We start from the raw sequence: 19,767 nt of genomic DNA, 5'->3' as shown, positions 1-19,767 counted from the left end.
TTCTCATTGTTCCCATAATGGTGACAGTGTGCAGCACTGTCACATTATCTATCTGATGATGATGGTGATGCACTGATGCCTATACTTTGCCTTGTGCAGGGCGAGTGGTCTCGTGATCTCGTCGCTGGGTGGCACGTAATTGGAGAGGCCATCAAATCAGGTGTTTTTAAGGGAGCATTACTCGTAGTCCTATTACTTCTTGATGAAGTTTCTTCAGTACTACTATGTGTTTGCGAGTTAATTTTCCACCAGTTTATTCGACATGAGAAATGATATTGAGGCTGTGTTTAGTTCACACTAAAATTAAAAGTTTGGTTGAAATTGGAACGATATGACGGAAAAGTTAGAAGTTTGTGTGTAGGAAAGTTTTGATGTGATGGAAAAGTTGGAAGTTTGAAAAATTATTTTAAAACTAAACACGGTGTGACTGCATATTCAGATAGGGAAGCAAAGAATAAAATCTCATCTCTCTGTCTATTCAGTTGAGTGGAGACTGGAGAGTGGCTTGTAGATGCGAGCATAGTAAAGAGCATTACTTCCCTATAATTCAGGCGGAACAATTTCGTTCTTTGTCCCTTCGCTTTTCTTTGCCGGATCGAATCGTTGGACAGCATGATGGGACGACGCGGCGGAATCCCACTATGAGGAGGAGAAGCGTAATGGATTCCTCCATAGTACGAGTAATGATGGTGTAATCCGATCCCTTCTTCTTTCGCATTGTGGCTGCAGTCACGCGCCGTAAGAAGTGTCGCTTGCACAGATCGAATCTGGAATGGAGATATACCGGCGGATTGTGGAAGAGAATAGGATTTCTCCTCCAATGGCTTTACCGAGTCTGGTTTTCAGCGGGTAGAACCTGTGCTCGGTAGCTATATGGATTATTTTTTCTTTTTTCTTTTGAGATAAATAGCTGATATGGATTCGTGACGACTGATGAGTGAGTGAAGCAGCAATGGACCTGCAAATATTTTAAAAAAAGTAAATTGCACTCTAGGTATAATAATTTGGCAAGTGGATACAATTTAGTACAATAACTTCAAAATTGAGCGTCCAAGTGTAAGGGCAACAACAATGTATATGGCAAAAGTAGTACATAGAGATGGGACCCACATATATGAACTTTAACTATTGTAACCTTCACAATGTATATGGATAGCAAATAGTATTAGTAGGAGAGAAGAGATAGAGACAAATAATATATTTTATTCTCTATGGGCAGCCCATATACTTATGGGTAGCTTTTGTTATTTCTTTCCTGTGGACTAGTTTCACAATGTTGCTAGGTGGCTGAATCAAATATTATATTGCTTATGGACTACTTTTGGAGTGCATTGTGGATGCCCTAATAACTTAGCAAGTGAGTGCGTCTGGTACATGAACTTGAGAACTTACTATTTTGGTGCAGTAACTCGGCTATCTATATGTTATTTTGGTCAATAAATGCTAGATGAGTTTTTTTTATGATATCAATATGACAATATGCCATCACATAGCAATACTGTGGATATTCCATTATAATTTTGAATTTAATCTATAATTCAAGAATTATGTTGCTCATCCGATTTACACCATCATCTTGGATTTTTTTTCTTCACCTTTTAAAATCTCAACTGGAATACACATTATTTAGATATTAAAATTTAATTGATTGTTAGTTACTAGAGCGACTAAATTGAAGTATGCTTCTACAAATTCCATGAGTATATTAAAAAATTAATACCTAAAATTTGAATATTTATGGTGAAAAATGTTGTTACATATATTTTTAAAGTTATTGGACTATAATCGCACGCACCTTGCAAGTTGTAGCACCCGTATGCAATTTAGTACAATTTGTTAAGTTTTTGCACTAAATCGCACCTATCTATTAATTAGTTGTTGCACTACAACGCTCACTTCTCAAGTTCTTGTACTAAATTGCATCTACCTACCAAATTGATATACCATGGATATAATTTACTCTTTTAGAAGCACTGGAGCTAAAAAAATATGAAGTAAATACCTTCATTTTCACAGACTTTGTTCACTACTCCCTATATATTGTTTTTTTCAAGTACAAGTTTAAACAAAAATCATCAAACTCTACCCACGGATCCAAATACGAGTTTAGTGACACTACCCCTACCCGGTTTTAAATTTGAAGGAAATAGGATATAGAAGTGCCATGATCACACGCTGTAAGCCTGTAATCGCTGGTAGGGGAAGCTCTTGGAGACAATATGGGCCGAGCACACGATGACCCAGGTGATTTTACGGCCCATATAGAAACACAGATGGGCTAAAACTTCCGCCCACGTCGAACCAGGCCCGGCCCACATGACCACACCGCGCCGATGCGGCTGCCGCGTGGCCTTGCCTTCTTTGGGAGTCGCGCCATTGGTGGCCTCGAAAGGCAGCAACCGGGAAGAGGGAAGAGAGTTGGGAGAGAACGCGAGAGCACGGGAAAAACTAGGGTTTCGGGTTGTCTCGCGGAGGCGGAGAGGCCGCAATCCCTCGTGCTCTCCGATCCTCCGGAGCCCCCGCCGGCCACGGGGAGCTCGCCGATCCGATCAACCGGGGTTCCGGCCTCCGGCCCCGCTTCGGCGGGAGGTTTACTCGTATCCGCTTCCCCTACCGTCTCGTCTTTGCATTTCCGCTCGCTTCGATTTCGCCGTGGCTTGATGCCTCTGATCTCTCTCGTTTTGCTTGGATTTTGCCGTTGGCCCGATGATGATTGCGATTTAGACCCTCTCGAATCGATCGATTGGTTGGTTGGTTGATGGATGGATAGATAGATCGGCTCGGATTTGAGGCTCGCCCTTTGCATCTGCAAGCGGGTTGAGGCCCCGAGAATGGCTAGTACGGCGTTGGCTCCTCGATGATCTGGGCGCTGAAACATGCTGGGGGGGTCGGAGAGGCACTGACATGTGGGCCCGCCCACGCGGCAGGAACATGGTTTACTGCTGCTTCTGCTATACTATAAAACCTGCTCTTTTTCTTTCTTTTTTCTCCTCTTCCTCCTCCTCCTCCTCCTCTCTTGCCACCGCTGCGGCGGTCGTCGTCGTCGTCGTGCATCATCATCATCGTCCTCTTCTGCCGTACCCTTGAGACATGCTCCAGTGCCAGCGTCGAGGGCCGCCGCATTAGCCTAAGATGGAAAACGAAGTTGTGAAATCTGAGGGCCAATTGGTAATACAGACCTTTCTGTCTTCTCGTTTGGATCTTTCGGTTTTGTTGCTTGCCTCTCTGACTCTCTGTGTCTACTTAATAGTCTGATGTAATGCACGAAATTGGTCCATTGCCGTGTAAACAGCACGCACGTAATGTATCATGGTTGGAGATGTCTGAGTGATTGATCTTCAGAACGGTTCACATCTCTCCACTTGTCTATTGCTAGCAATTGCAAAAATATCTCAACTTAAGCTACTACATTGTTTCTGTTTTTTGTGTTAACATTCCTCGTCGAGTTCTAATTTTGATTTACAAATTGGATGCCCGTCTCTTGTGTCATCTTGAAATGCAGAGGTGCATTTATGTCTTAAGCCAGAGGGCATTAGGATCATACTGTTACATACGTTCTGGTTCATCCTTGTCTCATTTTGTATTCCTTATTATTTTTTATCATCTCCCGTATAATGTGATGAATCAAGAGCCTGCAATAGGCATGATCTTGACTACCATCTGGTTCATATTATTTTTTTTCTTACCATGTTGCTTTGGTTGGTAGTAGCATGATGATGCATTGCCCAATGATGAAAACTTACTATGCAGAGATGGCACATGGTTTCCTCCTCCTCCTCGGCTCCTCCTCCCCCCTCTATCTCCCCCCTCATGTGACAGCAGCAGCAGCAGCAGTTGGGAATTGCCATCAAAAGGATTTGTCTGGAATACAGGTACCGCTAAGTTTTAGCGGGAAAATCAGATACCATATATGTTGCCATAAATGAAATGCATAAGTGAGTCTTGAGGGCATAACATTCCTTGCAAATGCACAAGCTGTATGTTTTTTCGATATTTTTAGTCTACTATTGCCCATTTTACCACCTCAACTTCCTGGTCAACCCCAAACTACATGTTCAAGAACTATCAAAGTTATTGCAACTCATCCCATTGCTGAAACCAATCCGGTGAAATGCGTACAAATGGACGTAGTGGACCCGGTGAAATGCTCAATTAGCACAATAAAAATTTGCATGGCTCCTCACATCATACTCAAAACACACCTAGGCAGCAAAGAAACTATTTACGTGGGTACAAATATTGAATGGTCACTGTTTGTTAACTTGTGGACTTGAGCAAGAGTTGAGGGGGTTAATCAAAATGGACTTAGTACTTTCAAAATTTTGTTCCCTGCAAGTTTGAATATGTTGGCTTGATGAGAGGCTTTTCATTTGCACTTCCTTCAGTACATTTTTGCTGTGGTTTGTGTAGGTTTGTTCTGTTAAACTGTTTATTGTGTTTCTACTCTAACCTTTCTGTTTGTTGCTCGGCCAGTATTTTCGTCTCATTTTTAACTGATAGACACCCAGCAGAGCTGACTCTTTAACTCTTCCCAGATGACGGTTCCTAGATACTCTTATTGACTTATTCTAAGTCAGCTTGTGTTTGTGCTCCAAGTGATAAGTTCGACACCTTTTCTAGGCTAGAGCTTCTGAGGGTTTTCATTCTGCAGATTGACTAGTTTATTACTTTATTTACACCGTGATAAGTTCATTTGTTATTTTTTTCATTGCCATGTTATTTATTTTGTTCAAGAAACCAGAGTGTATTGAAGTGGTACCTTTTGGACTTCATGACAGTCGTCCATATCATAAAACCAAATCACTATCCACTTATGAGCCATGATATTTTGAGAAATAACTCATTTGCTTCCTTTCTTAATCCCCTTCATACAATCAATCAAGAACGTGACTTCCCCTCTTTTTTATGACTTTCCTTTTTAAAAAAGGAAAATTCTCACTTGCACGATTTCCCCTCCTTTTCTCTTGGTTGAAGTTTTCCTTGTTCAAGACCACGTAGTCATATATGTTTCCCCACCTTTGCAGAGCATCTGGATTTGATTCTGAATTGGACCAATGTTTTATTTGATTCAGACTAGCAATTTCACCTAAATTTAGTACCTTCTGCAGTAGAATAACAGGTACCATGCTTTGATTTAGTTGATTTAAATGCCCAGTGATGAAACATGATTTACAGAGATGGTGTTTTGCTTCCTGGAAGTGCTGTATGATCTGTATCCATCCATCCGTCCTCTCTCTCTCTCTCTCTCTCTCTCTCTCTCTCTCTCTCTCTCGTACATGTCATCATTTGGAATGGTTCATTCCAATGATTGTGCATGTGTAGCTAGCTAGCTTAACCTTCCATCATCATTCCAGGAATTCATTCAGCCTCACATTTCCTTGCTCACAATTTGAGGCTGTCTCCTGCACCATCAATGGATACTGTGTATGTGAGTTCTGAGGGCATTATTTTTCTTATGGCACGTTTGCCAGTTCGTTTGAGATGAGTCCATCCATGGATGGTCCTTTTTCTGGTGCACCTGTCTCTTATGCATTTCGCTTGTTTCGTTTTCACTGTGGCATGGTGCCTCTGATCTCTCTCGTTTTTGCCTGGATTCGCCATTGGCCCAATGATGATTGTGACTAAGACCCTCGTGAATCGATAAATCGATTGGTTGATGGATGGATGGATAGATAGATCGGCTCGGACTTGAGCTCTAATGGGGTTGCCCTTTGCATCTGCAATGGGTTGAGCTGAAAATGGCTAGTGTGGCGTTGGCTCCTCAATGATCTGGGCGCTGAAGCATGCTCAGGGGTTGGAGAAACACTGACATGTCGGTCCGCGCAATTGGCAGGACCATGGTTTCTGCTGCTGCTTCTGCTTTGGAAAAGTAGCTCTCTTTCTTTCTTTTTCTCTTCTTCTTCTTCGTCCTCCTCCGCTCCTGCCACTGCTGTGGCAGTTGTCGTCGTCGTCGTCGTCATCGATCATCATCATCCAGTTCTGCCGTTCCCTTGAGACATGCTTCAGTGCCAGCATTGAGGGCTGCCGCATTAGCCAGCCTAAGATGAAAAACAAAGTTGTGAAATCAGAGGGCCATTTGGTAATATCGACCTTTCAATCTTTTTGTTTGGATCTTTTAGTTTTGTTGCTTGCCTCTCAGACTCTGTGTCTCCTTAATAGCCTGATGTAACTCCCCAGAAATTTACTATCTGACGGAGTTGGTCCATTGCCGTGCAAACAAGTGCACACTTAATGTATCATGGCTGCAGATGTAGTGATTGATGTTCAGAACAATTCAAATATCTCCACCTTGTCTATTCCTCGTAGATTCAAAATACCTCAACTTATGCCACTACATTGTTTATCTCTTTTTTGTGTTAACTTATCTTGTCGATATTCCTTCTCTCATCTAGTTTACCACCTTTTTTTATTACCTCCTGTATAATACGATGAATCAAGAGCCTGCGATAGCCATGGTCTTGATTACCAGCAGGTTCATATTTCCATATTTTTACAATGTTGCTTTGCTTGGTAGTAGCATATCTAAATGCATTGCCTAATAATAAAAACTTAATATGCATAGATGGCACTTGGTCTTCTCTCCTCCCTCAAAATCCATGCACGAGTAGGGAATTTGTCATCGAAGGATCTGTTTGGAATGCAGGTACTGCATAAGTTTTAGCGGGCAAATCACTGACCATATATGCCATCAATGAAATGCATCAGAGAGACTTGCCATCAATAAAGTTTCCCTGCACATGCACAAGTTGTAAGTTTTTTTGTCAATGTTCTTTTTATTGTACTATTGGCCATTTTACCTGAACATTCGCGGCAACCCAAAACTACAAATATCGCATGTTTAACATCTTTGATCTATCAAAATCATTACAAACTCCCCATTGCCCAAAACCATGCTGGTGAAATGTGTACAAGTGAACATGTTGATGAGTCAGCACTGCTTAGCACATAATTATAAGTTTTGGTATGGCCCCTCCACCTAGGCAGCAAAGAAACTATTTATGTGGGTAATGTTGAATGGCCACGGTTTGTTGAGTTAGCGATTCCTGGACTTGGACAAGTGTTAAGGGGTTAATCAAAATGGACACTTTCTATTTTTTGTTTCCAGCAGGTTTGGGTATGTTGGCTTGACGAGAGACTCATCATTTGCATTCTTTTCTGTTATAATATCACATAATGAGTGCTTCATTTCTTTTAGTACATTTTTGTTTTCGCTTGTGTAGGTTTGTTTTTATTAACTGTTCAATATCATATTGTGTTTCTACTCTCTAGTACCTTTGTGTTGTTGCTTGGCCAGTATTTGCGATTCTGAATTGGATCATTGTTTTATTTGATTGATATTGGCAGTTTCACCAAGGTTTAGCACTACGTAGGTGCCATGCTTTGATTTGAAGCCCAATGATGAAACTTGATATACAGAGATGGTGTTTGGCTTTCTGGGAAGTGCTGTATCCATCTCTCTCTCTCTCTCGCTCTGTGCGTCTCTCTCTCTCTCTCTCTCTCTCTCTCTCTCTCTCTCTCAAATATGGTAACGGAAATGGTTTGAGCATTTTCCCGACCGTTTTCATCCCCAACTCGCACACATCATCATTCCCATGCCTGCATATTTGCAGCTACCAACCTGTGCCCTCAAATATAAGGCTGTGTACTTTACCATCATCCCAGGAAGTGGTTTAGCATCACAGGTCCTTCACACAATTTGAGGCTGTCTCCCGCACCATCGATGGATATTTGTATGAGCTCTGAGGGCATTCTTGTTACCATTTTCATGTTTGCTTGAGATGAGTCCATCTGTGGATCGTCCTCCCTGGTATTTATGTAAAAATTCGTAATATGTGATGCTCTCTTTATCTCGTTTATATTTGAGAAGCTTTTGCCGATGATCATGTGGCCATGGTTTAGAGAGATTAGAACTGGCCTACCGTTAATGTGATTTTTATTTTTCGTCAAATGTATAATCTCGCAGAGGACTCCTGAGGAAACTATATATCAAGTCTGTGCGTTCCTTTTCACATTGTTGTGTTTTTACCGTGTTTTTTACCCTGTTTGTACAGCATACTCTGATCACAGCGTTGTGATCAGTTTGAAAAGTAAGATATTTTTTCTTCGGATTATCCATGTATACGGTCCATTGAAAAACATTGAAATTTCTAGTTCATACTTCTCTTTGTCCACCTATTTTTTTCAACGAAAACAGGCACAGATGGAATGGAGACTATCGATGTGTTTCATAATAGCAACTCAGACAACAGCCTCTCGTTTTAAAAGCCCATAACCCTAAAATGAAAAGGTCAGGCTGAATTGGGAATGGGGGCTGGTCCAATTTCCTGAGGACCTAAAAATATTTTCCAACTCTAGCAACTTTATTTATTTTTCTCTTATATTTTAATGTGTACTCTATGTTGTGTATAGTTTAACTATTTCTCATGCATAGAATAATCATATTCAAACTAACAATACTTAAAACACCACAATTCCAAAGAAAAATAATGGCTTGCTAAGGGTAGTGGGGAGGTATCGAGCCAGTGGTAATAATGGCTTGCTAAGGAGCCTAAGGAGGCGGTGGAGGATGGGGAGTGGGGAGGTATCGAGCCAGTGGTCGGAAATGGCTGGAAGAGGGCTGGCGGTGCGGTGGTGCTTGTGCTGAAGGGAGGACGTGGAGGGGGCCAGTGGTGGATCCAGAAATCTTTACGAGCCTGGAGAAAATTTAACAATAAATAAAGTACTTCCTCCGTATCATAATGTAAAACTTTTTGGTATTATTTACATTTATATAGATATTAATGAATGTAGACAACATATATATGTTAATGAATCTAGACATATACTCCCTCTATTTTTTAATAAATGACGCCATTGACTTTTTTTCACATGTTTGACCATTCGTCTTATTCAAAAAATTTATGTAATTATAATTTATTTTGTTATGGGTTGTTTTATCACTCATAGTACTTTAAGTGCGATTTATATTTTATATATTTGCATAAAATTTTTAGATTCATTAATATCTATATGAATATGGGCAATACTAGAAATTCTTATATTATGAAATTGGGCATGATTGCATGTAGTTGTGGAGCCCGGGCAATTTGCCTGGGTCGCTGGGCCCTGGCTTCACCGCTGGAGGGGGATGTAGTGGGAATGTCCTCTCGCCACCCAAAAAATAGAAAACGGTGCGTAGGGTCTGGCCTAGATCTCATAGGACTGGAGGCCTTCACTCTCGGATAACTCTTGGTATGGGTAAGGCTATATCTTTTCTTAAAAAAACTCTTAACTCTAAATATTTTTTTTTAGAATTACACAATACAACGTTGACATTCATAACGCGCGCACACTCACCCTTATGAACGCACGCACACAAATTCTACCCCTATGAGCATCTTTGAAGACTGGACCAGTAAATCTTTGAGATTGACGAAGTCACCACAAGCGTCTCGCTGTCGACTCTTAACTCCAAAATTGTTTTTTTTGGGGGGGGGGTGCGTTTAGGGTTTTGCTGGAGTTGCTCTAATTCATATATATTTTGTAGAGCAGTTTACCACCAACAAAGGAATAATTCAAGTGTAATTTTTAATTTAGATTCTGAATTGTAACTGAAATTTTAGGTAGAATTTTATACTCCCTCCGTTCCATATTATAATTATAAGTAGTTTTAATTTTTTTTTCTAGTTAAACTTTTTTAGGTTTTACTACGTTTATAAAAAAATCTAGCACATCTACCACACCAAATTAGTTTCATTAAATATAACATTGGATAAATTTTAATTGTATAGAAAATGTTATTATATTTTTTTATAAACTCGGTTAAATTTAGAAAGGTTGGACTAAGAGAAAAGTCAAAACACTTATGATATGAAACATAAGGAGTACATATTTCTTTCGCTATCATTAAAAAAATAGAGAGGAACACCTTTTGTCCTAAAATATAATTACTTCTGAAAATTTTTTACCAGGATTAGGAGAGAGAGATGAAATTAAATACATGATAGCTGTGATTGATTAGTTGAGATGAAATAGGTAAAGAAATTAAACAAGAAATATTTATGATCGGTATATATGAAGAAGTAACTATATTGTAGAGTAAATTTTGAATACTACAAGTAGTTATATTACGAGAGAGTAGACAACAAAATGACAAAATTAACTTAAATTATTCTTAAAATGAAGTTGTAAAATTTAAAATTTGCAAATGAATTGGAATATAATAGTCCCTCTTTTCAATTTGACCATCATATTTGCAAATGGTGTCGAGACCAAGGCAAAAAAAAAAACATTCCTTTTGAAATTAAACCTCATCGATAAGATGCTCTACATGCATGTGGGTATGCAAATGTGCAATTGAATGCATACAAGACATGCGATTGAATGCATACAAGACATGCGACGATGTCATTTATGCTCGGATAAACGAATAGACATACTATAATTGCATTTACTCTGCACACATAAACAAACAAAACGTAACAATTTTATTTATTTATGCACGAATAAACAAATAGATATCAGTTAGATGATTAATTTGAAAAGACCTCAACAAATTTAGAGGATGATCAAATGGGATGGAGTATATATCCAAGAGTGCCAATTAGGCCCGCAGGCGAATTGTGCTGGTAAATATCAGCGTACTCTCTCCGTCCCAAATATAACAGGAGTATGTCTCAAATATAACAACTTTTATGACTCAGGATTTATCCTAAAATATAATAACTTTTCCACCAACATTTTCTTTCTAACCAATCACAACTCTCCACCATTCCCCTTTTTCACTTCTTAGCCAATCACAACCTTTTTCTATTTATTTTAACCTACTTACCAATTACAACCCTTTACCATTCACTTTTTCGACCTATCTCTACTTCTCAACCAATCACAACCTCTCGCTATTTAATTTTGCCTATTTTTTAATAAACGTGACCAATTCTAAAACTTTTTATATTTCTATACCATTTTTCCATGCTCATGCTGTCCTTTTTAATAACCGATACTGTCGTACTCATGCTGTCCTTTTCCAGTTCTGATGAAAATTTTCGTTACGCAACTTTCTAAATGGAAAGATGCTCTCTACTGTTTTGACAATGGACGAGACGATCGAGCCCAATGAAGTGATATGCCCGGATGCCCCACATCTAAGCAGCTCAAATCAACTCAGCTAATAAACAGCACTGCTTTTTTTCCTTTTATATTTGAAGAAATGAAGAATAAATCGAAGGCTTTTTCATCAGTGGAAACACAAGAGAAACACACTCAAAACACAGGTGGCTCAGATCTGTAACATTAATCTACCTTTCATGTAAACCGGCTTATTCTTGTTTGTACACACAGTTAGCCGCATGAGCCTGATGACAAATAAATAACAGATCGCAGACCAATTCTGAATGGCGTGACATTTTGATCACGCACAGCTACACCTTCTGATGGCATTTGAGATTTCATGTCACCTGAAAGCCTTGACTATTCTACCAAGTCGCCTGAAACATCAGCTAGGGGAAACAGAAAACGGGAGAATCTCTGTAGCTGTAAGAGAGTAACAACAGAAATTGGGTTACTTCTACCATTCCATTGAGTTGGTTCTTCGTAGATCTTGTGTTTTTTTCCTTATGACAACTGCAACGGCTTGTTCCTTGATCTGCATAAACACGTGCCATTTCTGAGAAATAAAGTAAAAAAAATGGCATGTTTTGCTTACTACATACTTATGCAGCAAATAACAAACAACAAATTTAGCAAAATAAATTTAAAAACAACACAGAAATTAGAGGGAGAAAATATGGACTTTTATCGTGTATACATTTGCTATATGAACACCTCAATGTACTAGATTTGGGCTGCAAACATTGTTATATAGAAGATGTGATACCATTTTCATTATGTCATATGCATGCAGCAAGCGCCATCCACCCCCAATGGTAGGGACAAAATGATAACTTATTGTACTATACCTGGGTGGATCAACTTGACAAGCAGTGTTGTCATGAGAAATAGTTGTCAGGATTGCTGGACGGACCACTTCTAAATAACAAAAAACTATTTGAATCATGTATTACCAAACATGAAATAAAGAATCCCAAGCAAGTTGACATAGTGTGCAGATAAACTTGATTAATCAGTGCATTAATTATTTAGTTCACCAAACACCGATGGAGACATTAAGCTTGTTAGCTCCTGTAAGAAAAACCAGATCAAAATGGCCAAGGAAGCATGTAATTTGACATAACGACTGCCTTCATTTTAAAAAGCTTAAAAGTTCTGCAATACGCTTTCCAAAAGATTGTATTAAATGTCCAATAAACCACACTACGACTTTAAACATGGAAACATATATGCAACTCAATTAAATGTCTCAGCTCTCAAGCAGAATGAAACTTTTAAGGACATATTATGATACTGTACCATACAGATGTTAAATCAAGTTTCAAAGTAAAAAAGATACAGAAGCAATTATGTTAGACAATCAAACTTACCTCCTTAAGCCTCTTTTGATTTTTCTCCTCCTGCAATTCAACAGAGATGGTAAAATTAGATAAACTTGGTAGAAGTCCATATAGCCGAACAAGAGATGGAACATAATCAAGGTACAGGGCAAAATTGTTCTCTTTTTAGCAATTTGCTGTCTGTCTAATTTGTTGAAAAGAATAGTGCACAACTTTTAAGGGGTAATCCTGGTCTGGACACTGCAAGGAGCAAAATGCTCATACTAAAGAATGAAGTAATGGGGAAAATGTATCTACCTCAAGAACATGACAACAATATACGTCATATATACCTGTTTACATATGACACTACGCACTGGGAAATACATAAGACAGTAGACTACCAAGAGTTCATTGGTGGTCACATGTTTTAACTTCATAATTATTTGTATAAGAAAAGAAACAGATGAAAGTCTTGAAATGAACTAAGGCCAACAAAAATAATATTTTTATTCATTCAACAAAATAAGGGGAAAATGGCAGGGATATGAACTACCTTATTTTACTTATGTGAAAGATTTGACATATTTGGTACTGAAATATTAATACTAAAATACATTTTCTGTTTGATTAGTGAATTTCCATGGATCAAGCATTGCCTTACATGCTGTAAAAACACTAACATTATATAGCGACCATCCTAAGATGCATGACAACTTTATATTTTGAACACACCAACATCCTGAATTGCTGACAGTTCAAATGTCAGTGTCCCTTTTATCCCAATATGCCCTGGTGCTTTACTGAAATAATGTAATGTACTAAGCAGTTATCTAACATGGGAAAAATTACTACCAGAAAGAGTTCAGGCATAATAAAGCGGCAAATGAGTATAATTGGTTGATGTATCCATGCTCCATTTCAACATTTCACAGATAACATTTCCAAAAACGCAAAAGTAAACAGTACCTGTTCTCTTAACAGCTGTGCATGTTCTTCCTCAAGCTCCGCGACCTGCGCCTCCAGCTCTGCGATATACGCCTGCATTGAGAACAAAATGGAAAGCATCATGTTCTGAACTCATGACTGTGCAAAGCCAAACAGCCCCAAACCCACTTGATGAATGCATCAAATTCTCTCCCCACTGAAGAATCCAGCCCAACCTGTTTCCTCTCCCTGGACCTCGCCGCAGATTCGCGGTTCTTGATCATTCGCTTCTGCCGCTGCATCGCTGCGCGGTCAGCTGGATCCATCAGCGTCCGCTTCCTCCCCCTCCCGCCGCCGCCGCCGCCTCTTCCTCCTCCTGCTGTACCCACACCCTCCGTTCCATTAGGGAACCCCACAACCATATTCCCCTCCACGGCCGTTGCCCTAGGGTCATCCTCCCTAGCCAGGAAATCCTCCAGCGTCATCTCAGGCCCGCCACCCCTACCCGCAGCGCCGGCCGCGGGAGCTGGAGCGGGAGCAGATAGCCCTCCCGAGGACGAGATCTCCTTCCACACCTCCTCCGCCGTCCGCCGCGCGGCGACCTCCGCCACGGGGGCCCCCGCCGCCTCCCCCGCCGGGGGCGGGGCCGGGGCCGAGCCGGCGGCCCCAGGCGGCGGCGCGGCCTCGCCGTATATGTTGCGGAGGATGTCGTCCATGTTCATGGATCCGATGCCGCTGCTGGTGCTCCTGAACCGCGCGAGATCGGCGGCCCCGCCGGCCGCGGCCGCCGCCGGGGGCGGGGGCGGGGGCGACGACGACGACGACGCCGCCGCCGCCGCCATCACCCTCGACGACGCCATCCGCCCGCCGGCCCCCGAGCCTCGGCGACCTCGCGCCGCGCGGCAGCTTGCTGGCTGTACGGCGGCTCTCGCCGTGGTGGGGGGGAGAGGGGGGGGGGGGGGTGGTTGGTTGGTTGGAGCCGGAATGGAAAGAGGAGAGAGTGCTCGACACGAGGGCGAAGGCAAGCGAGCGACGCGACGCGTGTGACGTGACGTGAGGGAGGGAGGGAGGGAGACCGCGAGTGTGAGTGACTGCGCTATGCGCGGCGTGCGTGTGCTTTTGTGTTTTTGCGAGGCCCCCCGCGCGCGGCCGCGGATTATCGGCGCGGCTGAGGTCCTTTACAAGGGTAGGGGTGAAAACTGTTGAAATCGGTATCATACTTGCCATTTAAACTAGTATCTCCCTCTCAAAATACTTATCGTTTTATTATGTTTTTACTTATAACTTTTAATCATTCATCTTATTTAAAAAATTATAGAATTATTATTTATTTTGTTTTTGACTTGATTTATTATCAAAAGCAATTTAAGTATGACTTATCCTTTTTTATATTTATATAAATTTTTCAAATAAGACGAATGGTCAAACGTTACAAGAAAAATATCAAAGTGACCACTATTTTGGGATGGAGGTAGTACTCAGTATCGATATTAATACGATGTAGATAGAAATTAGAAAAAAACAAAATTTATAAATAACAAAAAAACAGTATGATCAAAAACGGTACTTCTTATACGGAAACGACATCGGTCCATAACCGTTGTCGTCCCTAATCGTGACTATCACATGTGGTAACTTAATTTTTAAAGTCACCTTATATCTCATAGTAATCATAAGGTTTTTGCGGTAACAGCGATAACAATTAAATTGTGGGGGGTGACGATAACTTCACCCTCAAACAGTTCAGTAAACTCTTGAGTGAGCCGTTTCACCTCGTGCTTCCGGGCGTGGCGTCGTGTACCCGTGTGTCGCGGTTTCACGCACGGTGATGTCGTACACGGAGGCACGGAGGCACGGAGCCCCCCGCATCGTGTCGCCCGTGAGCCGCGGATCCATTCCACGCCCCACTAGCGAAAAACACGATCGGGTCGGGTCGCACAAAAACACGACCGCGCGCACCACCACCATTTCTGCGATTCGCGCACACGTCTCCACCCTCTCCCCGCCGCCGTCGCGACTCGCGATCGCACGGTAAAATCGCCGCCGGTGGGCACACCGCCGCCGCGATGTCGCACGGCGACACCATCCCGCTCCACTCCTCGTCCGCGCAGTCGGACATGGACGAGATCGAGAGCCTCATCCACGCGGCGCCGCCCTCCGCGGCCGCGGTGCTCCCCGCGCGGCCGCCGTCGCCTCCGCGGGCCTCGATCCCCGTCTCCAGCTCGCCCCCCCTGCTGCCTCCTCCGGTGGCCGGGTCCAAGCCGCAGCTCCCCCCGTTCTCCTCCTCCTCCTCCGTGGCGTCGTCGTCGTCTCCGCCGCTCCCCTCCTCCGTCTCGGTTGCCATCGCCGGCGACGGGTTCGGCCCCCCGCCCAACACGCTCACCGAGCCCGTGTTGGACACCGTCAAGCGCGACCTCGCTCGCATCGTCAGCAACCTCAAGCTCGTCGTCTTCCCAAACCCTTTCCGTGAGGACCCCGGGAAGGCGCTGCGCGACTGGGATCTCTGGGGCCCTTTCTTCTTCATCGTCTTCCTCGGCCTCACCCTCTCCTGGTCAGCCTCCGTCAAGAAGGTACCACGGCATCTGGGCATTTGATTTTCTGCCTTCTTATGTGAAGTCCGATCTCTTTCCATGATCGATTAGATTTAGTTGATTCCCCAACCCTTTAATGTCAAAACCTAAAATGCTATGTAAAACTGTAGAGCACTTGAATCACCAAAATCACATTGATTAGATGAAAATACATCGACTATCCATTGAATTTTTTTAGATAATGGAATCCATTCTGGATTTTGCTTCAAAGAAGATATAGCCAGTTATTACAGATGTTGCAGGACAAACGACTGCGAATTACAAAATCATAGCTTGACTAACCGTTGAATGATCCAATAAATGTTAGGATCTGCTAGAAATTTGTCGACAGATTTTTGCAAAAAAAATTGTCGTTTTCTCGTTCGTTAGATTACTTAGATATGACGTTGTGATCCGTGCATTTGTTTGCTCTCTTGTATATGTACAGTAATTAAACTCCTCACGTTTCACACGGCAATCATTAAAGCTCTACCTCCATCTCAGTGATATGTACTCTGGACTTCTATGTGATATACTCCGTATGTACTCTGGACTTCTGGAGCATTGTATTCTCTACTTAAACCGACGAGTTGATTATTCGCTGCCTAACAAGCCAATACTTGAGCAACTAGACGACTATATATGCACCGAGAATCAGAGATAACACCAAAAGAGAAATTACGGTATAATTTTGGTGTAACTACAAAAGTTACAATGTAGTTACATTATAAACATTGTAACTATAATGTAGTTACAATGTAACTTTGAGTAGATTTATTTGTAATTTTTATTTTCAATTTTCAAATGGAAAATAAATTAGGTTATGTTTTCCAGTAAGCTTGTTTGACATAGTAATTTGCAAGTTAATGGTTTTTATGATTAATAATATTTTTTTTGTTAATCCTACCATCTGAAAATTGATTGATTTTGGTAAAGGATAATAACAGTACACAGTTGCTTAGATAATCATTTAATCGGGCTGCACAATTCAAAACCAGCACGTGCATAGAGACCTGCTGATCCTGGCCGTTGTCCATGTATCCTGCGGCGGGAAAAAAACTGACAGTTTTTAGCTCCAATTTCTGTTGAAAGATGTGTAGATAGTCCCATAAATGTTATTTCCATGTGTTAGTAATTACTTGGAGAAATTGGAGCATCCTCCTAGAATTTTTTATGCCTCATTTCCCTAATGCACACGCTTCTTCCAAGGCATCTCATATGGAATTCTGGATACAGTTATCTCTGTATATATCTCTCTCTTAAGTATTTGGTCCGTCATGAAGTTTAAGAAATGGGTAAATGTTGTACTTATTTATCAGATGCATGTATAATGGTTATGGCTGTGTCGATTTCTACTAAAATTGTTAATGGAAGGCTAGCTTGCTCTCTCACTGTTTTGCACCATTGTAGCTGCAACAGACTATGACACATCTTAAATTAAATATGTCAAACAAGGCATATCATGCTAAATCTTGCAGACAAGATAAATTCCAGCATCTTTAGTTTAATGTTGAAAAGCTGGATCAGTTTGTATAGTAGAGCTAAGTAGTCATCTTCACTATGAGATCAAGAGCTAAACTTGACTATTTAAGTCCTGAGGTGTAACTCAAATCTAGTTTGCCTAGTCAAATTTGATGAATACAGAGTTTATATCCGGGACATTATGTGCTATTAATAGTCATACTCTGACAATTTCTGATCTATAAACATCTCCTCCATTCATGCATGCATGAATGTAATACAATGTCTACACTGAAACTATTCGTAGTCTGAAGAATTGTGCATTTGAGTTGTATTCCTGGAAAGATGCCTAGCCTGCCTAGGTGTGCATCTAACCTGCTTAGACAGCACTGGTGCCTACCAAGCTGATTTGGCAAAAACTGCAGCAACAGGATATTTCCTAGTGCTTTAGTGCCACCTAGGACCATCTTTAGAGCACTGGAAGAAAGTATTGGGGACCAGTCTATAATTAATGAATCTCTGGACTCCTATTTTCACATAGCATTTCCAACCTTGTGCATCAATAAGAAGTATCATCTTTTTTTTTCTGTGGATATTTGTCTGATTCATGAGTATATTTTTGGTTTTGCCAGATTATAATGTTTACCAGGTTCTTATGTAAGGTGTGTGTTGACAAACAGTATGAGAGGATTGGCTATTGAAAATTTCTGGATGTAGCAATAAGGACCACTGTTAGTAACTTGAGCATTTGAATGCTCTTGCAAATTTTCATGGGTAACAAAGAGAAAACTCCCCTATTAGGATAAAGTAGTGTCCTATTTCTACAGCACTCTGTAGTTTTAGATATTCTTATTAGATTTTTAATACATTTCCTGTTGTAAAATTATGGATGCAACAATAAGAACCATATTTAGTAAATCGTGCATTTGAATGCTTGTACAACGTTCCATCAGTAACACAGAGAAAGCACACTCATTAGAAGGAAGCTATTTCAATTTACTCTACAATTTGTAGTTTGTAAATGTTCCTATCAGAGATTTAACATATTTGCCAGTATTCCAGGGATATTCAATAGTTCAATTTCCTGAGGGTGCTGTTCTACTTCTTTGGCATGACATGATATATCACTTGCTGATTCTGATGATTTGCTTTGTCTTTTGTAGTCTGAAGTGTTTGCTGTTGCTTTTGCTGTACTAGCTGCTGGTGCTATAATTCTCACATTGAATGTGCTGCTCCTGGTATTTTTACTCTCTCATATCATATGCTTGCTTGGGAATTCTCAAATCCCTTCAGAACCAACTGATTTTCTTTTCTTGCCAATAACTAAACACTCCATTGTAGGGTGGGCGCATCAACTTCTTTCAGAGCCTGAGTCTTCTTGGATACTGCCTGTTCCCTTTGGATGTCGGAGCTTTGATTTGCATGCTGAAGGATAATGTACTACTGAAGATCATTGCAGTAGTGGTTACATTGGCCTGGAGCTCCTGGGCAGCATATCCATTCATGAGTGCTGCTGTTAACCCAAGGAGAAAGGCGTTGGCACTATATCCTGTCTTCCTTATGTACGTCTCTGTTGGGTTCCTCATCATCGCAATAGATTAAGGGCGGAATAGTCGCTATGCTACTAATCCTGAGTTTTGTTTCCCGTTTGAGCATCATAATTCATACAGAATTAGTTACACGTTCCTGTTGTCGTTGTTGCTGACTTTTAGTTCAGCTATGATTTTTTTTTTCCTTTTCTATAAGCAGAAGTCGTAAGGCTGTAGGGTACTACTCCAGTAGAATGCAGTAGAATATATATAGTACATATATTGTAAAGGCACATTCATCTTTTTGCACAATCTAAAATAATTTGTAGACTGCTGAATTGGCTTGTGCGCGGTGCTCTGGTTCTACCATCTATCATCTATGCCATGTTGCCACGGCTCTGCTATCCTGTATTACTTGACTGCTAGCTGGTGGTAACTAACTGACCTGAAAGCAACAGTACTTCCTGCCTACGCAGTACATGACTGTTTCCTGGAATTTTTGGTTGATGCAACTGGATGATTGCGTATTGGGTCAATGATCCAAGTACGGTAAATCCGGTTTCTGCCGTGCTGAAACAGCCGTGCAAATCGCCACAGGCTACAATTGATGAAACAATTGGGAATGAATTGATTGGTCGCATATGAGTTGCTCCATTATTTCTGGTCCATTGAGCAATTGATGTGCACTTCTCATCGTCTCCACTCTGCAGACAGTGTGACTGACCAATCTGAACTTGCTGATGACTTCTGACTTGCTTTAAGACGTAGTACTACTAGCATAGACTTCTGACTTGGTGTATGTATACAGTATCACGCACTACTGATCCCAAGTGAAAGTGATCTATAGTTTAATACAGTATACATTGCAACGCG

The 19,767-nt window shown here is 41.2% G+C and overlaps 2 protein-coding genes and 1 long non-coding RNA gene across 4 annotated transcripts; 2 read left to right on the top strand and 1 right to left on the bottom strand.

Moving 5' to 3' along the window:
• Nucleotides 1-2,396: 2,396 nt before the first annotated feature.
• Nucleotides 2,397-7,877, top strand: LOC127773462 (uncharacterized). Of its 2 annotated transcripts, none has more exons than XR_008017571.1 (3): nucleotides 2,397-6,472; nucleotides 6,644-6,748; nucleotides 7,345-7,877. It is a non-coding gene; the product is annotated as an uncharacterized LOC127773462 (long non-coding RNA). The 2 variants fall into 2 exon arrangements; XR_008017570.1 differs by having other exon boundaries at nucleotides 6,563-6,748.
• A 3,319-nt stretch (nucleotides 7,878-11,196) lies between these two features.
• On the bottom strand, nucleotides 11,197-14,405 carry LOC127772515 (bZIP transcription factor 12-like). The gene is made up of 4 exons (XM_052298444.1): nucleotides 13,571-14,405; nucleotides 13,377-13,448; nucleotides 12,459-12,488; nucleotides 11,197-11,623 (listed from the first exon to the last, which is right to left on the bottom strand). The coding sequence occupies exons 1-4, from the start codon at nucleotides 14,192-14,194 to the stop codon at nucleotides 11,546-11,548; spliced, it is 804 nt and encodes a 267-aa protein (XP_052154404.1). The 5' UTR covers nucleotides 14,195-14,405; the 3' UTR covers nucleotides 11,197-11,545.
• An 866-nt stretch (nucleotides 14,406-15,271) lies between these two features.
• On the top strand, nucleotides 15,272-19,317 carry LOC127772633 (protein YIP4b-like). The gene is made up of 3 exons (XM_052298585.1): nucleotides 15,272-15,904; nucleotides 18,529-18,603; nucleotides 18,707-19,317. Exons 1-3 carry the CDS (start codon nucleotides 15,401-15,403, stop codon nucleotides 18,965-18,967), a joined length of 840 nt encoding a protein of 279 aa, XP_052154545.1. The 5' UTR covers nucleotides 15,272-15,400; the 3' UTR covers nucleotides 18,968-19,317.
• The last annotated feature ends 450 nt before the right edge of the window (nucleotides 19,318-19,767 follow it).

Source organism: Oryza glaberrima, chromosome 5 (genome assembly GCF_000147395.1).
Source record: "Oryza glaberrima chromosome 5, OglaRS2, whole genome shotgun sequence".
In the NCBI taxonomy this organism is placed as follows: Eukaryota; Viridiplantae; Streptophyta; class Magnoliopsida; order Poales; family Poaceae; genus Oryza; species Oryza glaberrima.
Note: the sequence above shows the minus strand (reverse complement) of the source record. Positions and strands in the feature narration are given on the sequence as shown.

What these genes read in the sequence shown, in the direction of transcription:
- LOC127772515 (XM_052298444.1), bottom strand. Translation starts at nt 14,194, where the DNA reads ATGGCGTCGTCGAGGGTGATGGCGGCGGCGGCGGCGTCGTCGTCGTCG. An exon ending in CACAGCTGTTAAGAGAACAG is followed by an intron (nt 12,489 to 13,376) that starts GTACTGTTTACT and finishes GTTGAATTGCAG; the next exon opens with GAGGAGAAAAATCAAAAGAG. An exon ending in ATCAAAAGAGGCTTAAGGAG is followed by an intron (nt 11,624 to 12,458) that starts GTAAGTTTGATT and finishes GTGTTTATGCAG; the next exon opens with ATCAAGGAACAAGCCGTTGC.
- LOC127772633 (XM_052298585.1), top strand. Translation starts at nt 15,401, where the DNA reads ATGTCGCACGGCGACACCATCCCGCTCCACTCCTCGTCCGCGCAGTCG. An exon ending in GGTCAGCCTCCGTCAAGAAG is followed by an intron (nt 15,905 to 18,528) that starts GTACCACGGCAT and finishes TGTCTTTTGTAG; the next exon opens with TCTGAAGTGTTTGCTGTTGC. An exon ending in CATTGAATGTGCTGCTCCTG is followed by an intron (nt 18,604 to 18,706) that starts GTATTTTTACTC and finishes ACTCCATTGTAG; the next exon opens with GGTGGGCGCATCAACTTCTT.